General features: G+C 38.3%; 2 protein-coding genes across 7 annotated transcripts; both read right to left on the bottom strand.

The window, feature by feature from the left end:
- LOC18767072 (histone-lysine N-methyltransferase ASHH1) lies at nt 29-13,108 on the bottom strand. 6 transcript variants are annotated; one of them, XM_020569870.1, is made up of 15 exons: nt 12,799-13,108; nt 12,514-12,695; nt 11,674-11,830; nt 9,993-10,079; nt 9,694-9,778; nt 9,525-9,618; nt 9,199-9,397; nt 7,485-7,562; nt 7,169-7,246; nt 5,891-7,077; nt 5,059-5,791; nt 4,513-4,983; nt 3,230-4,431; nt 1,356-1,830; nt 29-560 (listed from the first exon to the last, which is right to left on the bottom strand). In XM_020569870.1, exons 2-13 carry the CDS (start codon nt 12,657-12,659, stop codon nt 4,288-4,290), a joined length of 3,459 nt encoding a protein of 1,152 aa, XP_020425459.1. In that variant the 5' UTR covers nt 12,660-12,695; nt 12,799-13,108; the 3' UTR covers nt 29-560; nt 1,356-1,830; nt 3,230-4,287. The 6 variants fall into 6 exon arrangements, with proteins under 6 accessions (XP_020425459.1, XP_007199600.2, XP_020425463.1 ...); XM_020569871.1 differs by lacking the exon at nt 29-560 and having other exon boundaries at nt 1,757-1,830; nt 3,230-3,264; nt 4,235-4,431; XM_020569872.1 differs by lacking the exon at nt 29-560 and having other exon boundaries at nt 1,804-1,822; nt 3,230-3,264; nt 4,235-4,431.
- Nucleotides 16,160-16,830, bottom strand: LOC109950785 (uncharacterized mitochondrial protein AtMg00810-like). The gene is made up of 2 exons (XM_020570903.1): nt 16,486-16,830; nt 16,160-16,342 (listed from the first exon to the last, which is right to left on the bottom strand). The coding sequence occupies exons 1-2, from the start codon at nt 16,828-16,830 to the stop codon at nt 16,160-16,162; spliced, it is 528 nt and encodes a 175-aa protein (XP_020426492.1).

Here is a 21,007-nt window from a genome sequence, read left to right as displayed (position 1 = left end):
GCACCATTTCACATTGTGAAAACGCAAATAATAAAAAAGGGTGTTTGTATAGTAACCCTTTTTTCATTTCTTAGTTAAAGCATTATGTAGTCCAAACATACCAAGAAACCTGAATAATTTTCTTTTTAAAGAAAGATCTCTGGAAATATATCACAACACTAAACATGGAACAATAATCCCGTAACCATGGTGTAAGTCTGATGATTCTAAAATAGACTGAACGGTTACAATTCAATCTGATTCGGCTTTATCCAAACGCATCTGTTCCAAACCAAAGAATGAACTGAGAACAAAGATCAGTTCTGCAGGTACTTGATTTCATTCTCATTGTTGCCATCATAAGGTTCAGCTTGGCCCCTTCGTGGAGTGCAGGCAATGCTTTTAACAATGGAAGAATAAAGGTCGAATTCTGCCTTCAGTTTCAAGCAGCAGGCTTCAATCCACTTCTCAGCTACGCTGGTAGCTACGCTGTCTTGGCTGTCCCTTTCATGTTCTTCAATAGCAGGTCGTATCTCATTGTATAAAGATTCAAGATGAGTGGCAGCATCATTTTTCATACACTGAAGAAAATTTTCAAAGTGAACAATATGATAATAATAGTAACAATAAAATCATGTGCCAGCGCTAATAGCATATAATAAAATCATTTAAGTTGAAGTCTTAAACGGTACTAATAGTGTACAATGACATAGGAAAATACTTCAAGCACAAATGTTGCTATACACAACTTTTATGTACATGAAATTGGGATTGAAGATTAAAAAATTATACAAAATAAATAAATGATATTCCATTAAGTAAATTATATTCCTGCTGATGTGTGAAAGCACAGGTTGGCTTGGAGAGATTTCAAGGCACCTTCAGTGTGATGCCAAAGGGCGGTGTGCTGCCGGAATTTTTCTAATTTATCTATTGGGCACCTCCAGATCTCTCTTTTCTAATTATACAGTATTTTACTACCTTAACAAAATATCTTTTTAATACAAGGTTTGTGAAATAATGGACAGTACTACCTCAGATGATCACACCAAAAATCACATGCTCTTCTACTATCATACGCTATCAATCTTGGTTTTTTGTTTTGGCTAACATCACACAAGATAAGGTATGCTTGCTTGACATATTAGGTATAAACTATATTATGGCTACTTTTAACTGCTGGGGTATTTTATTGGTCATTAGAGTTATACGTAATTTTAAACTGAAAATAAACGTATGTATACCAACTAAGCTTAGATGATTATATAGATGAGCTGATAATTATTAATAATATGGCATTTTGGTCTGCTGAATGTTATAAGACATACACTTCTATATATAGAACAGATTAATTTAAAAAATGAAAAGATAAATACCTCATATTTTAAAATTTCCTCTTGTGCTTCCCTTGATGCTAAAAGCGAAGCAAAAGACTTGGCGTCAACTTGCTTTTGTGCACCATGTTTCACCTTTCCATTAGAGTATTGTTTTGATCTTTTGTTTGGCATGGATCCTGATCCAATGTGATAGTTACGACATGCAGTATTACTGCGGATACGAGATATCATTGCATTCTTTCTTGAAAAAGGTGGTTGATTTTCTTGTGAATAAAGTTTCCTCTCCTCACTCACTTCTGTTTTTACCCCCATCACTACACCCTCCATTGGAACAGAATCAAGTGATTGCACAACAAGAGCAGTAGACATCAACTGATGTCCAGAATCCACATTGACATTGATCATCATCCCATCAACATCAAATTCAGAACTTGAGGAGTTGACAGTCTTGAAGAGCCTCGAGGAAGGCTCATCCTCTGCAGAATCATATAGTGGAATTTTCTCAACTGAATACCTGACACCAACAGGCAGTTAAATATAACTCAAGTATGGCAGATAAATCATAAAAACGAATGCACAAGTCTACATAAGATCTCTACATATGCATGTGTACATGAGAGTGGGTGTGCATTTTTTCGAAAGATTTTAGTTTAATATTGAAGATACACTCGAGATAAAACTGCATCATAAACCTACACCTTTCAACCACGTAGGCCACAAAATGGAAAACAAAACCTAAGACGTGTTTGCTGAAATTAACAAGATCACCAGCCCCACCAGAGAAGTGGAAACTACTTGCAACTGATCCACTCATCTGATTCATGAAGTCTTCTACAAAACTCACTCATTTGAAGATTTCTTTCTTTCCATGTAGATCAGTTAATGTCTAAATTGCTGAAGAGTTAAGCAAGGTAAAACTAGTTACATTTTGTAGGAAACACAACATATTTTATTAAAGAAGAGAAAAGGTACATAAAGAGATGGACAAGGCAAAATATGCAAACTATAGAACTACTGATGATTAAAAAAAAATTTAAAAAAGAAGATAATTATAAACTATGAAGTAGACACCAACATGCAACATAACACTACATCACTCATTACGAATTTTACCAAATTAAGATACCCCATACCATGGACACAGAAAGTAAGTGAATATGGTTTTAGGGTTTTAAAATTTAGTTTCATCTTTATGCATGAATAATTAGTTTGTAACTAATTCATCCAAAGTTAATTGTCAAAAATTTCATTGAAAGCATGTAAAACCAAAGTCCTAACTCAACATAAAGCATTACATCAGAATAAATCCAATCCAATAATAAAAAATGAAATAATAATACACACTTAGGTCTTAGCTCCCTAAGTATTATAGTAATATTAGTATAAAAATAACAATAACATAAGAGAATAAGCACTCAAATAAATCCCCAAACACTGAGACAAGGTTGGCTAAGTCAACTTGTAGCCAAGGCTTGAACTTTGTGTGTAGATCCATAAGCAGCCAACCATAGCTTTGGATCCGAAGACTCCCATTAACGTACATAACATCCTCTAAGTTTCTTACAATTTCTTAAGAAAAATATTATAATTTCGCCTCAACTTTGTCAGGAAAGTGTTGGGAAAGTGTCGATAAAGTGTTGAGAAAATACACACAAGACCACGAACAGGGTCAAGCATTGTGTCAGGGCACAAGAACATGACAGCTTCGAAGAAATGTCAGTGCTAGATTACCAATTATTGGTAACCTCTTACACAATCAAGATGAACTAGACCAAAGGGAACAAAATTTAGAAGGGTAATAACTAAAATATGAAACTATTAACCAAATTACAAGCAAGTGCCTGCAGTAGATCACTTCTGCACAAAACGAAACTTTTAAGACAAATGCATTAAGGTATACGCATAAACGTTACCTGTCATCATCGTCTTCCCATAGGTAAGTATCCTCCTGTTTGGAAAAAGTTGCATAACATTAAACACTGATGAATAATATTATTGAACAAAAGAAAGTTAACATCAAACACACCGGAAATTCTAAAGATGCACAATTATAACTGCTACTAATAAATAGTCATAAGCAAAACAATATCTTGAGCAAAAGTAAAATAACAGCAAACGCACACCAGAAATCCTATGAATGCGCAATGCTAACTGCAAAGAATTTAAATGAAATCAGATGGGAAAAAACCTGCCCTACAAAACAAGGACAGAATTAAAAATACATAGGACAGGAAAAACCATACAACGTAGAGAAATTAGTTTGCAGTATGCAGATTTTATATTTCAAAACACAACTGGTTGAGGGACCAATAGAAATTAATGTAGAGTTTTAGAGGATTTTCAATTATTCTCAGTTGTGCTGATATGTGCACAATCAGGATACGAGAGCATTTGTTGTATGTTGAGATGTACATTCTTCACTGATAAGAGCGGTGCACAAGTGTGCATAATCTAGTTTCATATGCTTATGGAGTTCGGTGAGGTGAGATGGGGAATTGCGTCCCCCAACTACATGTATTTACATTTGGGGCACATAACCAGGTATGGTATTAGACAGACAGCGGGACACTCGAAGCTTTTAGAGGTGTGAGAATGTAAGCTTATTTGCTCTTTGAGACGTTGTAACATGAATTATATCTCAGACAAACCGCTTGTGTATCATTGGATATTATCAAAGCTGCCACTATGAATGATTTGCAGCATAAGAGAGGAGTTGGATGCTTTCGTAATTGATGAGGTATGAGACGTCCTCTGTCCATACTATTAGGTTTATCACTTTCCCTTTATGTATATCATTTCAAATATTCGTTGCCATTATTTGTGTAGGTAATTTGGGTTCCTTATGGTGGGATTTGGGAGCAACATCCACTTCATCACCTCTCCTTCTTTTCGGGTGCATATATGTGATCTAACCTTACCATCCTCAGCGTGTTCTGAAACAGTTTGAACTTGTGACATACACCTGACCAAGTCAGATTTGGTCCGAGCTGACAAGAGATTTGAAGCGTGAAATACAACTAGTATACAAAGAGTCCCATCCTTGTGCTGCTGGCGTATGACATCTGATCCAATCAGATGCAACAGGAGGCACAGGATGCCCTGGCCTTAAGAACACCTACAAGAAACATATGTTACATTAATCTAAAATGTCTTTCTACAAGAAAACTGCACACATCATAAATTATTGCTATCATACCTCCACGCAATGACAGTCATTCATAAAACCAATGGCAATGTGTCTACGTGTTGGCAAAGGAACTGGTGCTGATCGAAGAGGCAGGAACGTAAGGCACTGAGTAGCTGACAAGTGGAAAAGTACAGCCTTATAACATGACGCTATAAGATGACCCATGTCAGGCATCGTCATCCATCTGTCAAATGGCGCTCTACCCTCGTCAAAGAATGATAGTATCTGTGCTAACTCACGAACTCTGTCTGTGGTGCCATACAACTCGCCATAATGCGCAGAATATGAAGACAACTCAGTAAGCAAGTCATTGCGCACCTGCAAGTATCCATTCTCACCCAATCCCACTAAATCAGCAACTGCCCTAAACCCGCAGTGACCATCATGACATACATCCTTGACTTGCTGAATGAAGGGCCTCAATCCAACTGGGAACGCATCAATATACGAAATACCTTTCACCGTCAATGTCCGGTACACCTGTATGAATATAAATTGTTATGAATAAATGGGTAACTATATCATCTTCAATTTAGTAATGGGTATCTTTATTACCTTCTCCTTTGTTCGCTCCGTTTTCTTATGTGCAAAATTTTGTGGAACATCCATTGTATCACCTGTAAAGCTAGGTGAGTGACTATCCACAGATGCAGATCTCAATTCAAAAGCATATGGGTCTTGTCGACTGGACATATCAATTTTCTCCTTCAATTGACCTCGTAATCTAGACTTGATTCCTGGTTCAACAAGAGTAGTTGTATAGGGTGCTACAAGTTCTCTCACTCTTTTCCTTAGCATCAACCTATTATCTTTGTTTGCCTCCAGAAAGTACTGCTGAAGCAACTTCAACTCCGGAAACTCATTCACATCCATGGAATCCTGAATAGAACTAGGAGGCAGTAAATCAAGTTTCGTCCAATGGGGGTCAAGAGACTCGAGAGGAATTGGCCTACAATCCCTCTTGTATTCTGCAATCTCATGGGCACAAGGTAGACCATGGGTACGGCGTATGACACAACCACATGCCAAAGCATCAACACCAATTGAGGCGGCTAGCTTGGACTGAGATAACACCTTCTCCAATGCAAAAATAGATACGACTCCTCTCAAATATTTGAATTCTGAAGACTTGAAGTTATGTTGCACGACTGTCGAACACTTATCAAAAGATGTCTTTATGTCAATGTGTTGTAACTCGATGAGAGAGTGTATATTTTCAAAAGAACCCTCAAAATTCCCCTGACTCAAACCAAGTTCCCTCTTAAGCTTGGAATGTGCACCCTCAGCCCTATTAAATCATAAAAAAATACAACAGGTTAACACAAATTCATATTAAACCAGTGATGTAATATGGCATGACTAATTATATTATAACTTCAAGAACTACCTGTTTGATGTAACATTACCAAAATGCATAATCATGTCCGTCCAAGCTGACACAAATCTGTCCTTCAAAGGCTTCAACCATGTGTTTATAACATACTCCATGACCTCAGTGTACATACTAAATTCGCTCTGTAACACTGCTAGCTCCCGTTTGTAATCACTTTCCGTAGGAGACGTCACAAGTACATTCCACTTCATTATAAATCTATCCCACTTTTCCTTGGACTCAAACAAATTTTTGCATTTGGACAGCACATTCTTATTAATATGCCATTTGCATAAAAGATGTCTGGCTGTAGGGAATACTACCTCGACAGCTCTCATCAATGGCAAATCCAGGTCAGTGACAATAACATTTGGCATAGTGCACTCCACCATCACACCACGCAATCTGCTTAACGCCCATATATAGTTATCTTCTTTTTCAGAATCTAAAAAAACAAATGCAACTGAGAATGTAATATCAGTTGATGTGATGCCTACAACCTCTAGTAGGGGATAGTGATACCTATTAGTCTTGTATGTGCAATCCATCATCAAAATGGTTGGAAATGCACGCAACAACTCCAAACTCACAGGGTGTGCCCAAAACAAGTCCAGCACATTACCAGATATAGGGCAACCCCTATGCCACTCAACATAGTCATGCTCATTCAACCTACATAAAAGTTGTTGCATTTGAGACCTCCCTGCCTTCTCTTTAACTCTTTGCCTTTGGCGTGCATTGTAGATCGTCCTTATGGTTGTAGCATTGAGTTCATCCCTTTGCTTCAATGTGTTCAGGATTTCTTTGGGCCGTACTAAACTCTTTGACAAGTCTATCAAGAGTGAAGTCTCCTGCTCCGACAACCTCCCTGCATATGAACGCCCCTCAGAATACTCATTTGATGCATGGTTGTGCACTCCACATAAGACCTTCAGCATCCATCCATTGCCACTTGCCAACTTCTCCCCCTTCAATGTGAACGGGCACCCACACTTCTTCGTGCCAGTCCCACATCTTTTTTTAGTACCCTTATTGACTTTAGTTTTCTTCTCCTTAAATCTTCCACCCCTCTCACAGCCTAATGTAACTCTTGGTTTCATACTCTTACCACCCAAATCAGATCGTATTGTCACAATAACAAACCCATTTCTCTTTCCAGCCTCACGAGCCCACTGCATTAAGGACTCTCTAGTCTTGAATATCTATAAAACAAAAGAAACTAGTGTGTAAGTATCCAAAATATCCGTATGACTTTTATTGGAACCAAAGCTATGTAACGATCAAGTTCGTAACCTCATAAGTAGTAAATTCACTTGTGTAATCCATCACACATTCCGAGCTAACCCCACTATCTCGAGTAGAATTATCAACCTGCATTAGCAAAAACAAGTTTGAGTGAAGAATTCTGTTAGTATTCAGTTAGAGAATACGTTACAGGAGAAAACTTTACAGTCATTATTGGCAGCACTTCCATGTTGGTGAAACAGAAATTTTGACCAAACACCAAAGCTATTTAATGATCAAGTCAGTCAGCAACTTAACGATAAAGCTGGTTGGCGATTTAACAATAAAGCAAGCTGACTGGCAATTTAGCAAAAAATTTAGGTACCTCATTCATCGTAAATTCACTCGTGTAGTCCATTGCACATTCTGAGCCAACCCCACTACCCCGAGAAGAAGTTTCACCCTGCATTAGAGAAAGAAAGCTTACATGAAGAATTTTGTTAGTGTCCTATTTAGAGAATACATCACATAGAGAAAACTCTGTGGCTATTATTGGCTCCACTTTCATGTTGATGTGCAGCCAATTTTAGTCACGCACCAAATGTACAATGCAGCCATATTGGGCCGCACTTGAGGAACATTTTTCGGCCACACATAACCACACAGTACATTTGGTGCTCAGCTCTGGTTAGCCGAACAAGACATGAGCCCCTTTTTAGTAGCACAAAAGAACGATAAATAAATAAAACTCAACTATTGTGGCAAATAACATACCTTTCCATCCTCACTGACTCGTCATAAATGATGATTTGATGCTCTGACCAAGGGAACTCAATATGGGTGGTATCATATGATTGGGGTTTATGGAGTGAGAAAAAGATGATTCTGAAGCTGGTAATAGAGTTTTTGTTTGGTACTTGATGGTAGGCTGGGTATAAGCTTGAGTGTGAGCTATGGTAATTGGAAACCCTTTAGAAGTGTATTAAGTTCGTTTTAGTCATTGCAAAGGTTACAATGTTGATTAAAAATGTTATTAAAGCTTCGACTGCACTGATCAAATTGAAGAGTGCATTTAGAAGCTCCCTTATTTTAAAGTCACGCCTTTAGAAGTCCATGAGACACCCATTAAACACAATAGACAACCCCACATTCAGTCCATTCCAACATGTTAAAAACAACCCAATTTCAGTCCCGAATTTGGCAAAAGTCAAAACCATTTAAGAAACCCAATAAACTGGCCCATGATCGACCATAAAATTTTATTCATCAGGTTGTTAGTAGTCTTGCCAAAGCAGAAAAGTACAGGAAACCATATTTCTCTCCTGCCAAACACCTCCTTTTATAAATTTTCTTATTTAAAAGCCTAAATGAAGTATCTTGATCTCTGGAAAACCCTTTTTTCTTTATCAGCATCAAGAAAAATGAGAATAGCAAGTGTTCAAAAGTGACACAGGAGTTTTATACAGCATACACCTCAACAAAAAAGCTTAGGCCTTTGAGAAATTCTGCAAAACACTTGTATGCCTAAGGCATTTTCAGGTTGTGTCTCTGGAAGGAGAGCCTACAATTAAAAATGTTTAAGTTTAAGCTTTTGTTTTCTTTTCGCTGAGTGAGACAAAGCCTCTAAACTCTGAGCACTATGCCTTCGGACATATATCCTCATATAAGTTTGTAGGAGGATTGCAAACCAATGGACACCACAAATCCCTAAAACCATTTTATACTATAAAATCGGTACTTATGATCCTTAGCGTTGATAGCTTCCAAAGAAAGGTCATTATGCAAAGGATTTCAAAACTAACAATGAGATCATGCTCAGAAAAACAAAGACAAAAACAAAAAGTTAACTTGAAAGATTAAGGCACTGGCATTATGCATCCAAGGCAAGATGTTTAATTTTCTATTTCATTCCAATTGTGAGTTTCACCAACCTCCTAGATAACAGCCCCTTTAAAGTTGGATATCAGCTAGTTCTAGGACAGTGCAATACAATATCCAGACAATTTATAATAGGGAAACAGGTAATGTGGACCTATGCAACAACTTCTATAACACAGATCAAACGGACACATTTTTTCATCTTTCAATAAATAAATTACCTGAAAACCACGAGATTTTGCCCCAAGAAATCCTGAACAGCTCGGTGCACCACAGAGGCAGCGAACCTTAGCACCCCCATACCATTCAAAATTGTAGTCGTATGCCAACTCAGTTCCATCCAATATATCTTGTTTTGCAAATATTCCAACCCTAATTTCCCCCAACACATTCCACTTTCTTGTCTCACAATTTGGTTTGCTGAAAACATTAAAGGATTGTAACTCATTCTCAACTAAAGGAAAGTAAGAAAGAAACAAGAGATAACAGCTAGTTGTTCTAAAGATATTTCATTTCCCCAAATTAGATTCCGCTTGACGTGGCTCACCATGAATGATTTATAAATCGAGCAAGGCTTCCCTTTTCAGTGGCATCAATAGACTCAGAGGCATTGAGAGAAATAATAAATGCATCCCTGAGACCTGCACCAAGGCACAAACGTTGAACACAGTTTCAAAATAAATACAAACATATATTTCATAAGTCTATTAAATCACCTTGAATTTCATAAGCTTGAGATCTTTGCTTTGCTTCTTTCCATGATATCACTTCTCCACAGTACTCGATAATAAATTGCCCTGCCTGCATTGTACAGAGCAAATTAAAAAGCTTACAGGAGATTAAAAAATTCACTCAACAGATAAACAAACTATAAATAAATGATTTAAAGTTCAATCATAGACTTATAAAGCTTCAATGTTCTCAGTGGAGTCAAACAAAAGTGCCAAAGATAAATAACAGAACAAGATGCCAGTTTACAGTTGTAACAGATCAAGATAAATTAGTAAGCGATTACCTTTATATTCTCATTTGCTAAAAGACCCCACCCACGACCTTCTGTTCTAAACAACTTTGTCTTGGCATACTCACATTTCTGAAATCTCTGTTGACAGCAAATAAATGAGACATCAAATATGGGTAATAATAGTTTCACAGAATTTGAACAGGGATTTGAAGATTCATAGTATCTTAAACTCACACTAAGTACATCATTATCCCGATACTTTCAGGAAAAAGAAAAGCAACTATAATACAGCAAAGAGAATGTTTTAAAAAAATGAAGATAAGTTATTGATGCGACCATGAAAGAGAAACATTGAAGAGTAGTGTCATTGCCAACCCCATCTAATTCTCCCCACCTTTAAAAATCCTTTTGTGACAAATATTATCATGTTCTTATCAAAACGAACTTGCCTCGCATCTGGCAGCTCACATCTAGTGACAACCATGGTCTTACCACCATACTGATTGTCTTTTCGAAATATTAAAAATTTATGGATTAAAGGTAAGAAGACAAATAGAGTATATCTATCACATGCATTAGAAAAGCACAAAATGGGCCAATAAGGCAATGAGCAAGCATTTGGTCTTCCTTCTTTAAGAGTATCTCACATGCATTAGTTTTCCCATGGATAACAAGCCAAAATAAAATCACATCAGTACAGACACAAAACTTCCAAATCATCTTGAAAGGCTCAAAAGTAGAATCAACAAGATTTTTAACAAGTGATTGCTATGGCCATAGGTGATTCACCCTTCAATTCATCTTTTCACCCATTGCACATGCTCCATGGAAATGATATACTGAGTTGTTCCCCAATAGTAGGCATTTCATTTTCGTAAGCACAAAATAATATTTTCTATAACTTGGATCATGCTCGGAAAAACCTAAGGTTGTCAACACCAAATCACTTCTGTCCATTTTCTTATCACTGTGAAGAAAAATGATTAATTCCTCTCAAACATATGCAGGCACTACCAATCCTATACAGTGATTCACTCTCTTTACTACTCCACAACCAGCTCCTATTGTTTTTACTTATTCATCATAAAACGCTAATATAGTGATCTTATATTTTCAATCTAAAAGCTTATTACTGGCCAAAAAAACAAAAATCCCATACAAATAGCCAGAGAGCCCATAAAAGTATCCATTGTCCAGAATTTCCATCTACATCCAACCTATACCCTTCTGAACCATAAAAGTTTACAAACCCTAAATTCCATGTCAAACCCTAATTTCCAAAACATAGACAACCACATAAAGACAGCAAAGACAACTTTCATGTACACATATATATGTGAGAATAAAATTATTAGTAAGAGGCAGTGGAGTGCATGCATGTGTGTGTATAACATTTTATCCTTTTCTGTAAAGAATTGAACCTTTTTTATAGAAGAAAACCGGGGAAGCACAACACAACCAAAAACAATAACCATGATTAACATCACAACAGTATAATATGAATTGGCATATACAAACTCATTTTGAAAATAAATAAAATACAAATAAGTAAAAGTATTAGAATCTTTTACCATCAAAATGTACAAAATTATGATTAACACATGGCCACACCATGGAGGCTTATGTATGAGCAGGGAAAAAAGAACCAGAGGAAATAAATACTAGAAACACGCATCCATATTCACAAATTCTTATGGATGAGGTGGGAGACGAGAGAGAGAGAGAGATTTACCTGATTCCTGCAATAGACACCGCAAGGGCAATATCCTGGAGTGCATTCTGTGCTGGTAAGTACATTCAAGCACCTCTCCCCACATGCACTTTCAGGATCATGTTCATCATACTTGCATTCACATATAGCAATATCTTCCTCCGTCTGTGTCTTGTGTCTACCAACAACAACAACAAGACAGATAGAAAGAAAACTTGTTATATATTTAAATTTTAAATTGCTAATGCAAATAACTAAGTATTTATGACCTGAAACTCCACCCAAAAAAATAACCAAGTAATGAGGTCTGTAAGGAAGTGAAGGCATTTGGATAACATTGTCCTACGCATGGACTAGAGAAGTAATTTACAATATTTACCATGACTGCACAAAACAATGTCATAAATAAGAATGTAAAACCAATTTTAACCAACAACAATCGACTATAGAAATATTGACCTAAAAATAAATCAACTATATAAAGCTTTCCTTGAGCAGATTAGCAAGTAAAAGTTCTAACTCAGCCATGGCAACACAAGGGATACTATTTTCAAGAAAGAAACTAACTTGAAACCATAATCTTATACACTAAACCGTAAACCTCAATTCCAAATAAAATGAAATAAGCAATCAGTCCTCTGAATGGTCTCCTTCGCCAATTACTGCGTTAACAACACTTACAGACGAAAAACTGAGAAACCCAGAAGACAAATTGACAAGTCATCAACCAAAGCCCTTCAATTTCCAAAAACCCAATTGCAAAATGCCATGGCAAGTTAAAAATTCTAACTCTTTAGAAACCAAAAAAAAAAAAAAACGAAGGAGCAAAAGAATAAACAATAAGATAGAGATTTTCCTTACCTTCTATGCGAGAACTCATTTTGGTCAATGTGTATGTACTGTGGCTCTTCTCTAGTACGTTGTTCCGTCAAACATAGCAGTTGACGCGCGCAATGTTCTTCAGTTTGGTCAATATCAGTATGTGTGTGCTGTGGCTCTGACTCCATCTTTTCTGACGCGCACAATTTTCTCACAAATGAAAACTGCTTGCAAAAAATAAAAAAAATTAACGCTTCCTTTCAGTCAAAATCAATCGATTTCAGAATGAAAATTCTCAATCGGCAAAAATGAAAATCAGTTCATTACCAGCACTTGCGCTCCCCTCTTTTCTTCGAGGGAAACAACGCCGTCCGGCGTCGTTTCGGCCGAACACGACGTCGTGGTGAGTCGTTGGGGTACGGGTCGTAACACTGTGTTTAGTGGGACAGAAAGTTCAAGAATGCTCTGAGAATCAATAGTGAAGTTTTGGAGCAGAAGATCACAAATGGCCCTCTTCCTCTCTCTCCCTCAACTAAAACCCCTCTTTTTCTTCTGTTCTTCTTGGGTCTTCCTTCTTCGATTTTTCTTTTGGGTAATGTGAAAGGTTAATTTCGATATTTCCTTTTTCATTTTTTCTTCTGTTAAATTTTGAATCCCATCCTACATATTGTATCTTTAGAGCAAGCCCAGCGCAGGAAGAGACCCGGGGGGAAAGGGCCCTAGGCGAGCCCGAAGGCGCTCCAGCGCTGCAGAAGAAGCCCGGGCAAGCTGCGGGTCCCACGAGCCCGGGCAGGCCTAAGGGCGAAATCAGACTGGGCTCGAGCCCGAGTTTGGTGACGTCAGTGCTGACGTCACGATGACGTCAGCGCTGATATCACCACACGCCGGCTCCAACGGGAAGATGCCACGTGTCGCCACCGGGTGTCTCTGATTGGTTTTTTTTCAGAAATCCTACGGTTCTCATTTTTTTGGCTAAAAAAAATTATAAAAAATCCGAAAAAATTCTGAAATTTTTTTTAAAAAAATACCAAAAAAGTATGTATTTTTTCCCTATAAATACCTAACCATTTTATCTACTTTCAACACCAAATCTTCATACAATTTCTTCTCCATACAATATTTTCTACTCTCCACTCACATTATTCATTTTCCACACCAATTCTCCATACAAACTCATCTCCTTCCAATATTTTTTACTCTCTACTCATATTTTCCACTTTCCACACCAATTCCATACAAACTCTTCTCCTTCCAATATTTTTTACTATCCACTCACATTTTTGTACTACTTTCCATTTGTAGAAAATAAACAAATGGCATCTTCTGTCGAAATCGGAGGCTCGTGGTCAACCCAGGAAGATATTGCGTTGTGCGAGTCTTGGGTGAACGTTAGTCATGACCCTATCACGGGCAATGAGATAAAGTTCCATCATATGTGGAGCAAAATTCATGGAGAATTTTGTCAAAGATCGGGTTCCATTCGGACCGAAATGGCTTTTTCTAGTAGATGGAAACTTCTAAACAAAGAGTTAGGGAAATGGAGAAATGCCTTGACAAAAGCAAGGGACAACATTCGGAGCGGTCAAAATCTTTCCGATGAGGTAAAATATTTTTAATTGCCATTTTAATCAATTTAATGTAACTTTTTTTTATTGCATATTCTATTTCTTTTTGTTGCACAATGTTTATTTTATTTTTGCATTTCCTAATTGGCTTTATTTATTTACATAATCAATTTTATTCTTGCATTTCAAAATAGTTTATAATTTCATGCATAATCTTTATTTTTGTTTTTGCATTTTCAATTTGTCTATATTTATTTACATAATCAATTTAATTCTTGCATTTCAAAATAGTTTATAATTTCTTGCGTTGTATATTTTTTTAATGCACTTCCAATTATTTATTTTGAATAGATCATACAAGCACAAATGTGGTTCGGTGCCACGGGGCAGGGGAAAAAAAGTTTTGTGCATTTCCAATGTTGGAAAATTGTCAAGGATTGTTCCAGATTCAAAATTATTCCTACCGCACCCCTGGTTGTGTTGCATGAGACGCCGCTCCACGAATCACCATCAACCGATTCGCCGTTGGACTCCCCAATGGAAACGGAGTCACCACTCCCACGTCCGCTGAGATCTATTGGGAGAAAGGCAGCAAAGGCCAAGAGAGGGGCCACTTCGAACATTGATTGTGTTCAAATATTCGAGCAAATAGCTAAGAACAACTCTCTAAGATATGAGAGAGACTTGAAGAGAGATGAAGCGGACAAGACACGATTGGAAGCCTTTGCAATTGAAAAGCAACATGCAAAAGAAAAAGACGACGATGAGAGAGAGATGAAAATCATGGCCATGGATACGAGCCATATGTCTCCTGAAACAAAGGCCTATTGGAAGCATAAACGAAGGGATGGATGAGAAGAAAACTTTTCCATGACGACGGATCTAGCAATACGGATTGGCTAAATGATGAAAACCATTAGATTGTATTGTTGTATTTTTTTATAATTGTTGTATTTGTTTTAAATTGTTGTATTATCCTTTAATTTGTTGTATTGTTTCTTTTTTATTCAATCAAAAAAGCATTCTATAATTGGACTATTTATTAAAAACATTTGAGCTCCTCACAAAGATTAATTAAAAACAAACCTTCATTTATTGCAAACAACACACAAAACAAACCATACATAAAAGCATAATAATAAAAAAGACCTCGCAATAATTCCACAAAACACCACACACAAAAACAAAGCATAATTAAAAAACAAAGCATAATTTCAAACAAAGCACGAATCTAGCCTTCATCCATTGTGATTGCCTTTCATCTGCCACAAGTGCTCGATCAAGTCAACTTGACGTCTTTCGTGAACATATGAAGATTGCATTTCTATATAACGATCAATCATGGGGTTGTTGAATCGACCATCCCGAAGTAACGGTTCGGGCTCCATTGGTAGTCCATTTGGTCCCATCAGCCTTTCATATATTCTTGTCAACGCCGTGTTCATAGGATCGGGTTCAAACACCTCTGGAGCATCGTAGTCATACTCATCCTCCACAATCATGTTGTGGAGGATAATGCAAGTCATCATAATACTCCGCAGCACCTCCTCATCTAGCATCCGAGCAGCACCCCTAATAATTGCCCAACGAGCTTGCAAGATACCGAAACACCTTTCCACGTCTTTCCTGTAGCCTTCTTGAAAGGCAGCAAAGCTTTTTTTCTTCTCGGATCGGGGATTCGGAATTGTTTTCATGAATGTCGTCCACCTAGGATAAATTCCGTCGGCAAGGTAGTACGCACCAGAGTATACGGTATTGTTGATTTGGTATGTGACCTGGGGAGAATGACCTCGCAATACCTCGTCGAACACCGGGGATTGACCAAGGACATTGAGGTCATTCTGAGATCCGGCAACCCCGAAAAAGGCATGCCAAACCCAAGTGTCGAATGAAGCTACGGCCTCCAAAATGATACTTTTTTGGCCCTTCCGATTCCCATACTCTCCTTGCCACTAAAAGACTTTGAAATAGCATGAAAAGCTTACAGACCAATATGGCTGCAGCTGTGTATTTATATTAATTGTATTGATAAGTACAGGTTTGAAAAACAGAAAGCTGTTCCTACAAAACAGGATTTCAGCTATTAAGTGATAGAGTTCTATTTCTATACAATACAAAACTCCTCATTCAAACGAACCAGAGGATAAAGAACTATCATTCAAATTCAAAAACCCAGTAGCTTTATCCACGTCAGACTTTGGTCTAACAGCCTCCCTCAAGCTGAGTGGTTCTTGGAGAACAGGAAGCTTGAAAACAAGAGCCTTGAACCGAGAAGAACTGAGACCTTTAGTGAACAGATCAGCAACCTGATCTTGTGAGCAAATATAATTAACATGTAACTCACCACGAATTACTTTCTCCCCAACATAGTGGTAGTCAACTTCTAAATGCTTAGTCCGAGAATGAAAAACCGGATTGGAAGCAAGCGCAATAGAAGAAACATTATCACACCATAGAGTAGGCGTAGGTAAGAAAACGCACAAATCTCGGAATAAGGATGTAACCAAGATAACTCAGCAGCGGTATAAGCTAATTGCCTGTACTCAGCCTCCGTACTAGAACGTGAAACGGTCTTCTGCTTCTTTGAGCTCCAGGAAATTAAGTTAGAACCAAAATAAACACAAAAACCACCAGTAGAGTGTCTTGTATCAGGATCCCCTGCATAGTCAGCATCAGAATAAGCATTCAATTCAAGTTTTCCAGGTTGATATCGAAGCCCATGATCATATGTTGCCTTCAAATATCTTAGAATGCGTTTCACTGCTTGCCAGTGCAGTGTTGTAGGTGAGTGCATAAACTAGCACACTTGGTTCACAGCATAAGATAAGTCTGGCCGAGTAATCGTGAGGTATTGTAAGGCACCCACAACTTGGCGATATTCAGAAGGATCTACAAGAGGCTCCCCACCGTGGAGACTCAGTTTCTGACCAGAAATACATGGTGTAGATATAGGCTTGCAATCTGCAAAACCAGTGCGAGTAAGAAGATCATAGGCATATTTCTTTTGAGTCAAATGCAACGCGGAACCTTCATAAGTAGCCTCAATACCCAGGAAATAATTTAGACGACCCAAATCCTTCATAGAAAATAATTTTCCCAATCTCTGAATAAGCATCATAACCTGAGAAGAATTATTTCCAGTCACCAAAATATCATCTACATAAATAAGTAGAATAAGAAAGACCTCATTGTGTTTATACACAAATAAGCTATAGTCACACCTGGATTCTTGAAACCCAAGTTGTAGTAGAAAATCACTGAACCGTTTAAACCAGGCTCGAGGTACTTGTTTTAAACCATAAAGTGACCTCTGCAACTTGCAGACGTGATTGGGATACTGCGAATCAACAAAGCTAGCCGGTTGCTTCATGTATACATCTTCTGTCAAAAAACCATGAAGAAATGCGTTCTGAACATCCAATTGACGAACAAGCCATTTATTAGACACAGCAAGCCCAAGAACCATTCGAATTGTGGTGTGTTTAACCACAGGACTAAACGTCTCTGAATAATCGAGTCCTTCCTGTTGATGGAAACCATTGGCCACCAAACGCGCTTTATAACGCTCAATAGATCCATCGGAGTGCCTTTTAATCTTAAACACCCACTTGTTGGGAAGAACGTTCATGTGATATTGAAAAGGAACCAAAGTCCACGTCCCACACCGTTGCAAGGCACTGAATTCTGTGGCCATAGCAGTCCTCCATTCTGTGCGTTTAATAGCTTTGCTGAAACAAGAAGGCTCAACACTTGTAGAGTCAACTTGGAGATGCAAAGCGTACCGAGAAGAGGGTTTTAAAGTCCCTATTTGAGATCGAGTCACCATCTGATGCCGAACAGGTTGTGTAGATATAGCAGTTTCAGTCGAAGTGGTGGTAGTATCAGCATGTATGTTGGTGATGAGAGGTGGAATAGATGAAGTGGCAGCTTCTAACGGTACGGTAGATGGAGAGGATTCACGCATCACAACTAATTCTTGGACTGGAGCAGAAAATGTTGAAGTGTCACGACCTCTGTCTTGGCTTAAAGGAGATGAAGATGACGGCTGTGATGGTATAGGGTGTGTTATTTGTGGGCTTGGGCTCGACACAAGATCATTAGGTGCTGCAATGGGCTCAGGGTAAACAAGATCAGGTTTAGTAATGGGAAAGTTAAAGGAGAGAGTAGACTCTGTACCTGAGTTAGAGAGGACACCTTGCCTGAGAGATGTGAGTGCAAGATGTGCAAATGGGAAGGTACCTTCATCAAACAGCACATGGCGGGACAAAAACACCCTACCTGTTGTTAGATCTAGACATTTATAACCAAGATGATTAAGAGAATAACCCATGAAGACACATGAACGAGACCGTGGCTGAAGTTTGTTTTGGTTATACGGACGAAGAAGAGGAAAGCAAATGCACCCAAAAACCCGAAGAAATTCATAACTTGGACTGCGATTGAATAAAATTTTATATGGACTCTTTTGTTGAAGAATTCTAGTTGGTAACCTATTTATCAGATACACAGCAGTTTGAAAAGCTTCTTCCCAATATTTTTGTGGCATGTGAGACTGAGTCATAAGAGCCAAACCTGTTTCGACTATGTGACGGTGTTTTCTTTCGGCCAAGCCATTTTGTTCTGGATGTTTTGGACAAGAGAACCTTTGATGGATACCTTGAGATGCCAAATATTGAGAAAAGGTCTTTTTGGTGTATTCTCCACCTTCATCACACTGCAATATTTTTATTTTATGGGATAGAAGATTTTCAACCTGAGTTTTAAATTGAATGAAAATTTGATGGACATCTGATTTATTTTTCAGAGGAAAAATCCAAGAATATCGTGAGAAATCATCAACAAACAACAAGTAATATCGAAAACCTTTGACTGAATTAACTGGAGAACACCATACATCAGAGTGTACAAGTTGTAAAGGAAACTGTGACTCGGATGATGAAACACTAAAAGGCAATTTAGAACTCTTAGCTAATGGACAAGAATGACAAAAGGAAAGTTGAGAAGAGCCACAAACGGGTACAAACTTATTCGAAATTAAATATTTTATTGTGGCAGACGCAGGATGTCCTAAGCGTGAGTGCCAAGTTTGGGCAAAAACTCTAGAACCTATGGAAGCTGCCAATGCCTAGATTGATGAAGAGGGTCGAAACTGCAATGGATATAAGCCATTCTCACATCTCCCTTGGAAAAGCGTCCTCTGGGTTTTGAGGTCCTTGATGAGAAAAAAAGTAGGATAAATTAGAAAATAGCAATGGTTATCAACAGTGAAACGGTGAACATATAACAAATTGGATGAAGCATTTGGACAACGCAAGACATTTTTAAGAGAGAAATTTGTAGAGGCCGTGACAATTTTAGTATTTCCAGTATGAGTTATGTGTAAATCAGAGTCAGTACCTATACCGCCAACCTGTTCATTACCAACATATTCCTGAGCATTATTGAGATTACCAATATCTGGTGTGATATGTGCATTGGCACCTGTGTCAACGAGCCAAGCATTTGAGGCATATCGATTTGCAGTGTTAGACTGGGTGGCCATAGCAGAGAGACGGCCTGCTGGAATTCGGCCTTCATATGCAGTATTCATCCTGTTAAAGCAGTCCAAAGCTTGATGGCCAGGCTTGTTGCAAATCTGGCAAATAGAGCGAACAGGGACTGAAGAAGAAGACTCCCCTGGAGAATTGAAAGGTGGTTGATTGGGAAAGTTTGACCGAAATTGACCACGCCCATTAGGAGCAGCAGAATTTTTGTTGGATGAAAAACCACGACTGGAAGAAAAACCACGGCCACGATTGCCACAGCCACGTGAAGCAGCAAAGGCAGTAACTCCTGTGTTCAGATTAGGAACAGGCTGTGACTGCTCCCCCAAACGTCGTTCAGCACTCAGTAGAAGAGCCTCCAAGGCTTCATAAGTGATTGGAGTATCACAGGCTTGTGCAGCACTGACTGTGACTTCAAATGCAGCCCCAACATTATTATGATGATGGAGACCAGATCACCATCTGTGAGAGGATTTCCTGCAAGAGCCAAATTATCAGAAATGGAATTGATTTTGTCCAAAAAATCAGAAACGGGCATATCTCCCTTAGTGGTACGCAGCAACTCATTTCGCAAGTGTAAAATCCGATTTTGTGAGGTGGACGCATAGTGACGCTCCAACGATTGCCAAGACTGGCCAGAAGTGGGGGAAAGAGCGACAGTAGCCAATACTGCCGGACTCAATGAGTTGTTGATCCAACTGAGAATGGTCTGATCTTGTTGCACCCAATTGAGATAAGCAGAGTTCATTTGAGAAGTATTTGTGGTTGGGGAATGCTTGGGTGGACATGGCACCGAGCCATCAACATAGCCAAAAAGGTCACGGCTGCGAAGAATGAGAGATATTTGAGCCAACCAAAGTGGATAGTTGGTTCTATCGAGTTTAATGGTAACAATAGTGGAGACTGCAGGTGGAGCAGCATGGGTGGGTGTGAGAGAATTGTTGGTTGTGGGTGATGGTGGGTTTGCATCATTGGTAGGAGCATCACTTGAGGTGTTGGTAGCCATGAGAACAGGAAAAAAAAAATTAAGGTGTCGTTAGACTAGAGGCTCTAATACCATGAAAGACTTTGAAATAGCATGAAAAGCTTACAGACCAATATGGCTGCAGCTGTGTATTTATATTGATTGTATTGATAAGTACAGGTTTGAAAAACAGAAAGCTGTTCCTACAAAACAGGATTTCAGCTATTAAGTGATAGAGTTCTATTTCTTTACAATACAAAACTCCTCATTCAAACGAACCAGAGGATAAAGAACTATCATTCACATTCAAAAACCCAGTAGCTTTATCCACGTCAGACCTTGGTCTAACAGCCACGCAGTAGGACAATTCTTCCACTGCCAATGCATGCAATCGATGCTTCTGATCATTCCTGGGAAACCTCGAGCCTCGCCTTTTTGTAGAAGCCTTTGCAGGTCCCTCGGAG

This window comes from Prunus persica, chromosome G8, assembly GCF_000346465.2.
Source record: "Prunus persica cultivar Lovell chromosome G8, Prunus_persica_NCBIv2, whole genome shotgun sequence".
NCBI classification, from domain to species: domain Eukaryota; kingdom Viridiplantae; phylum Streptophyta; class Magnoliopsida; order Rosales; family Rosaceae; genus Prunus; species Prunus persica.
Note: the sequence above shows the minus strand (reverse complement) of the source record. Positions and strands in the feature narration are given on the sequence as shown.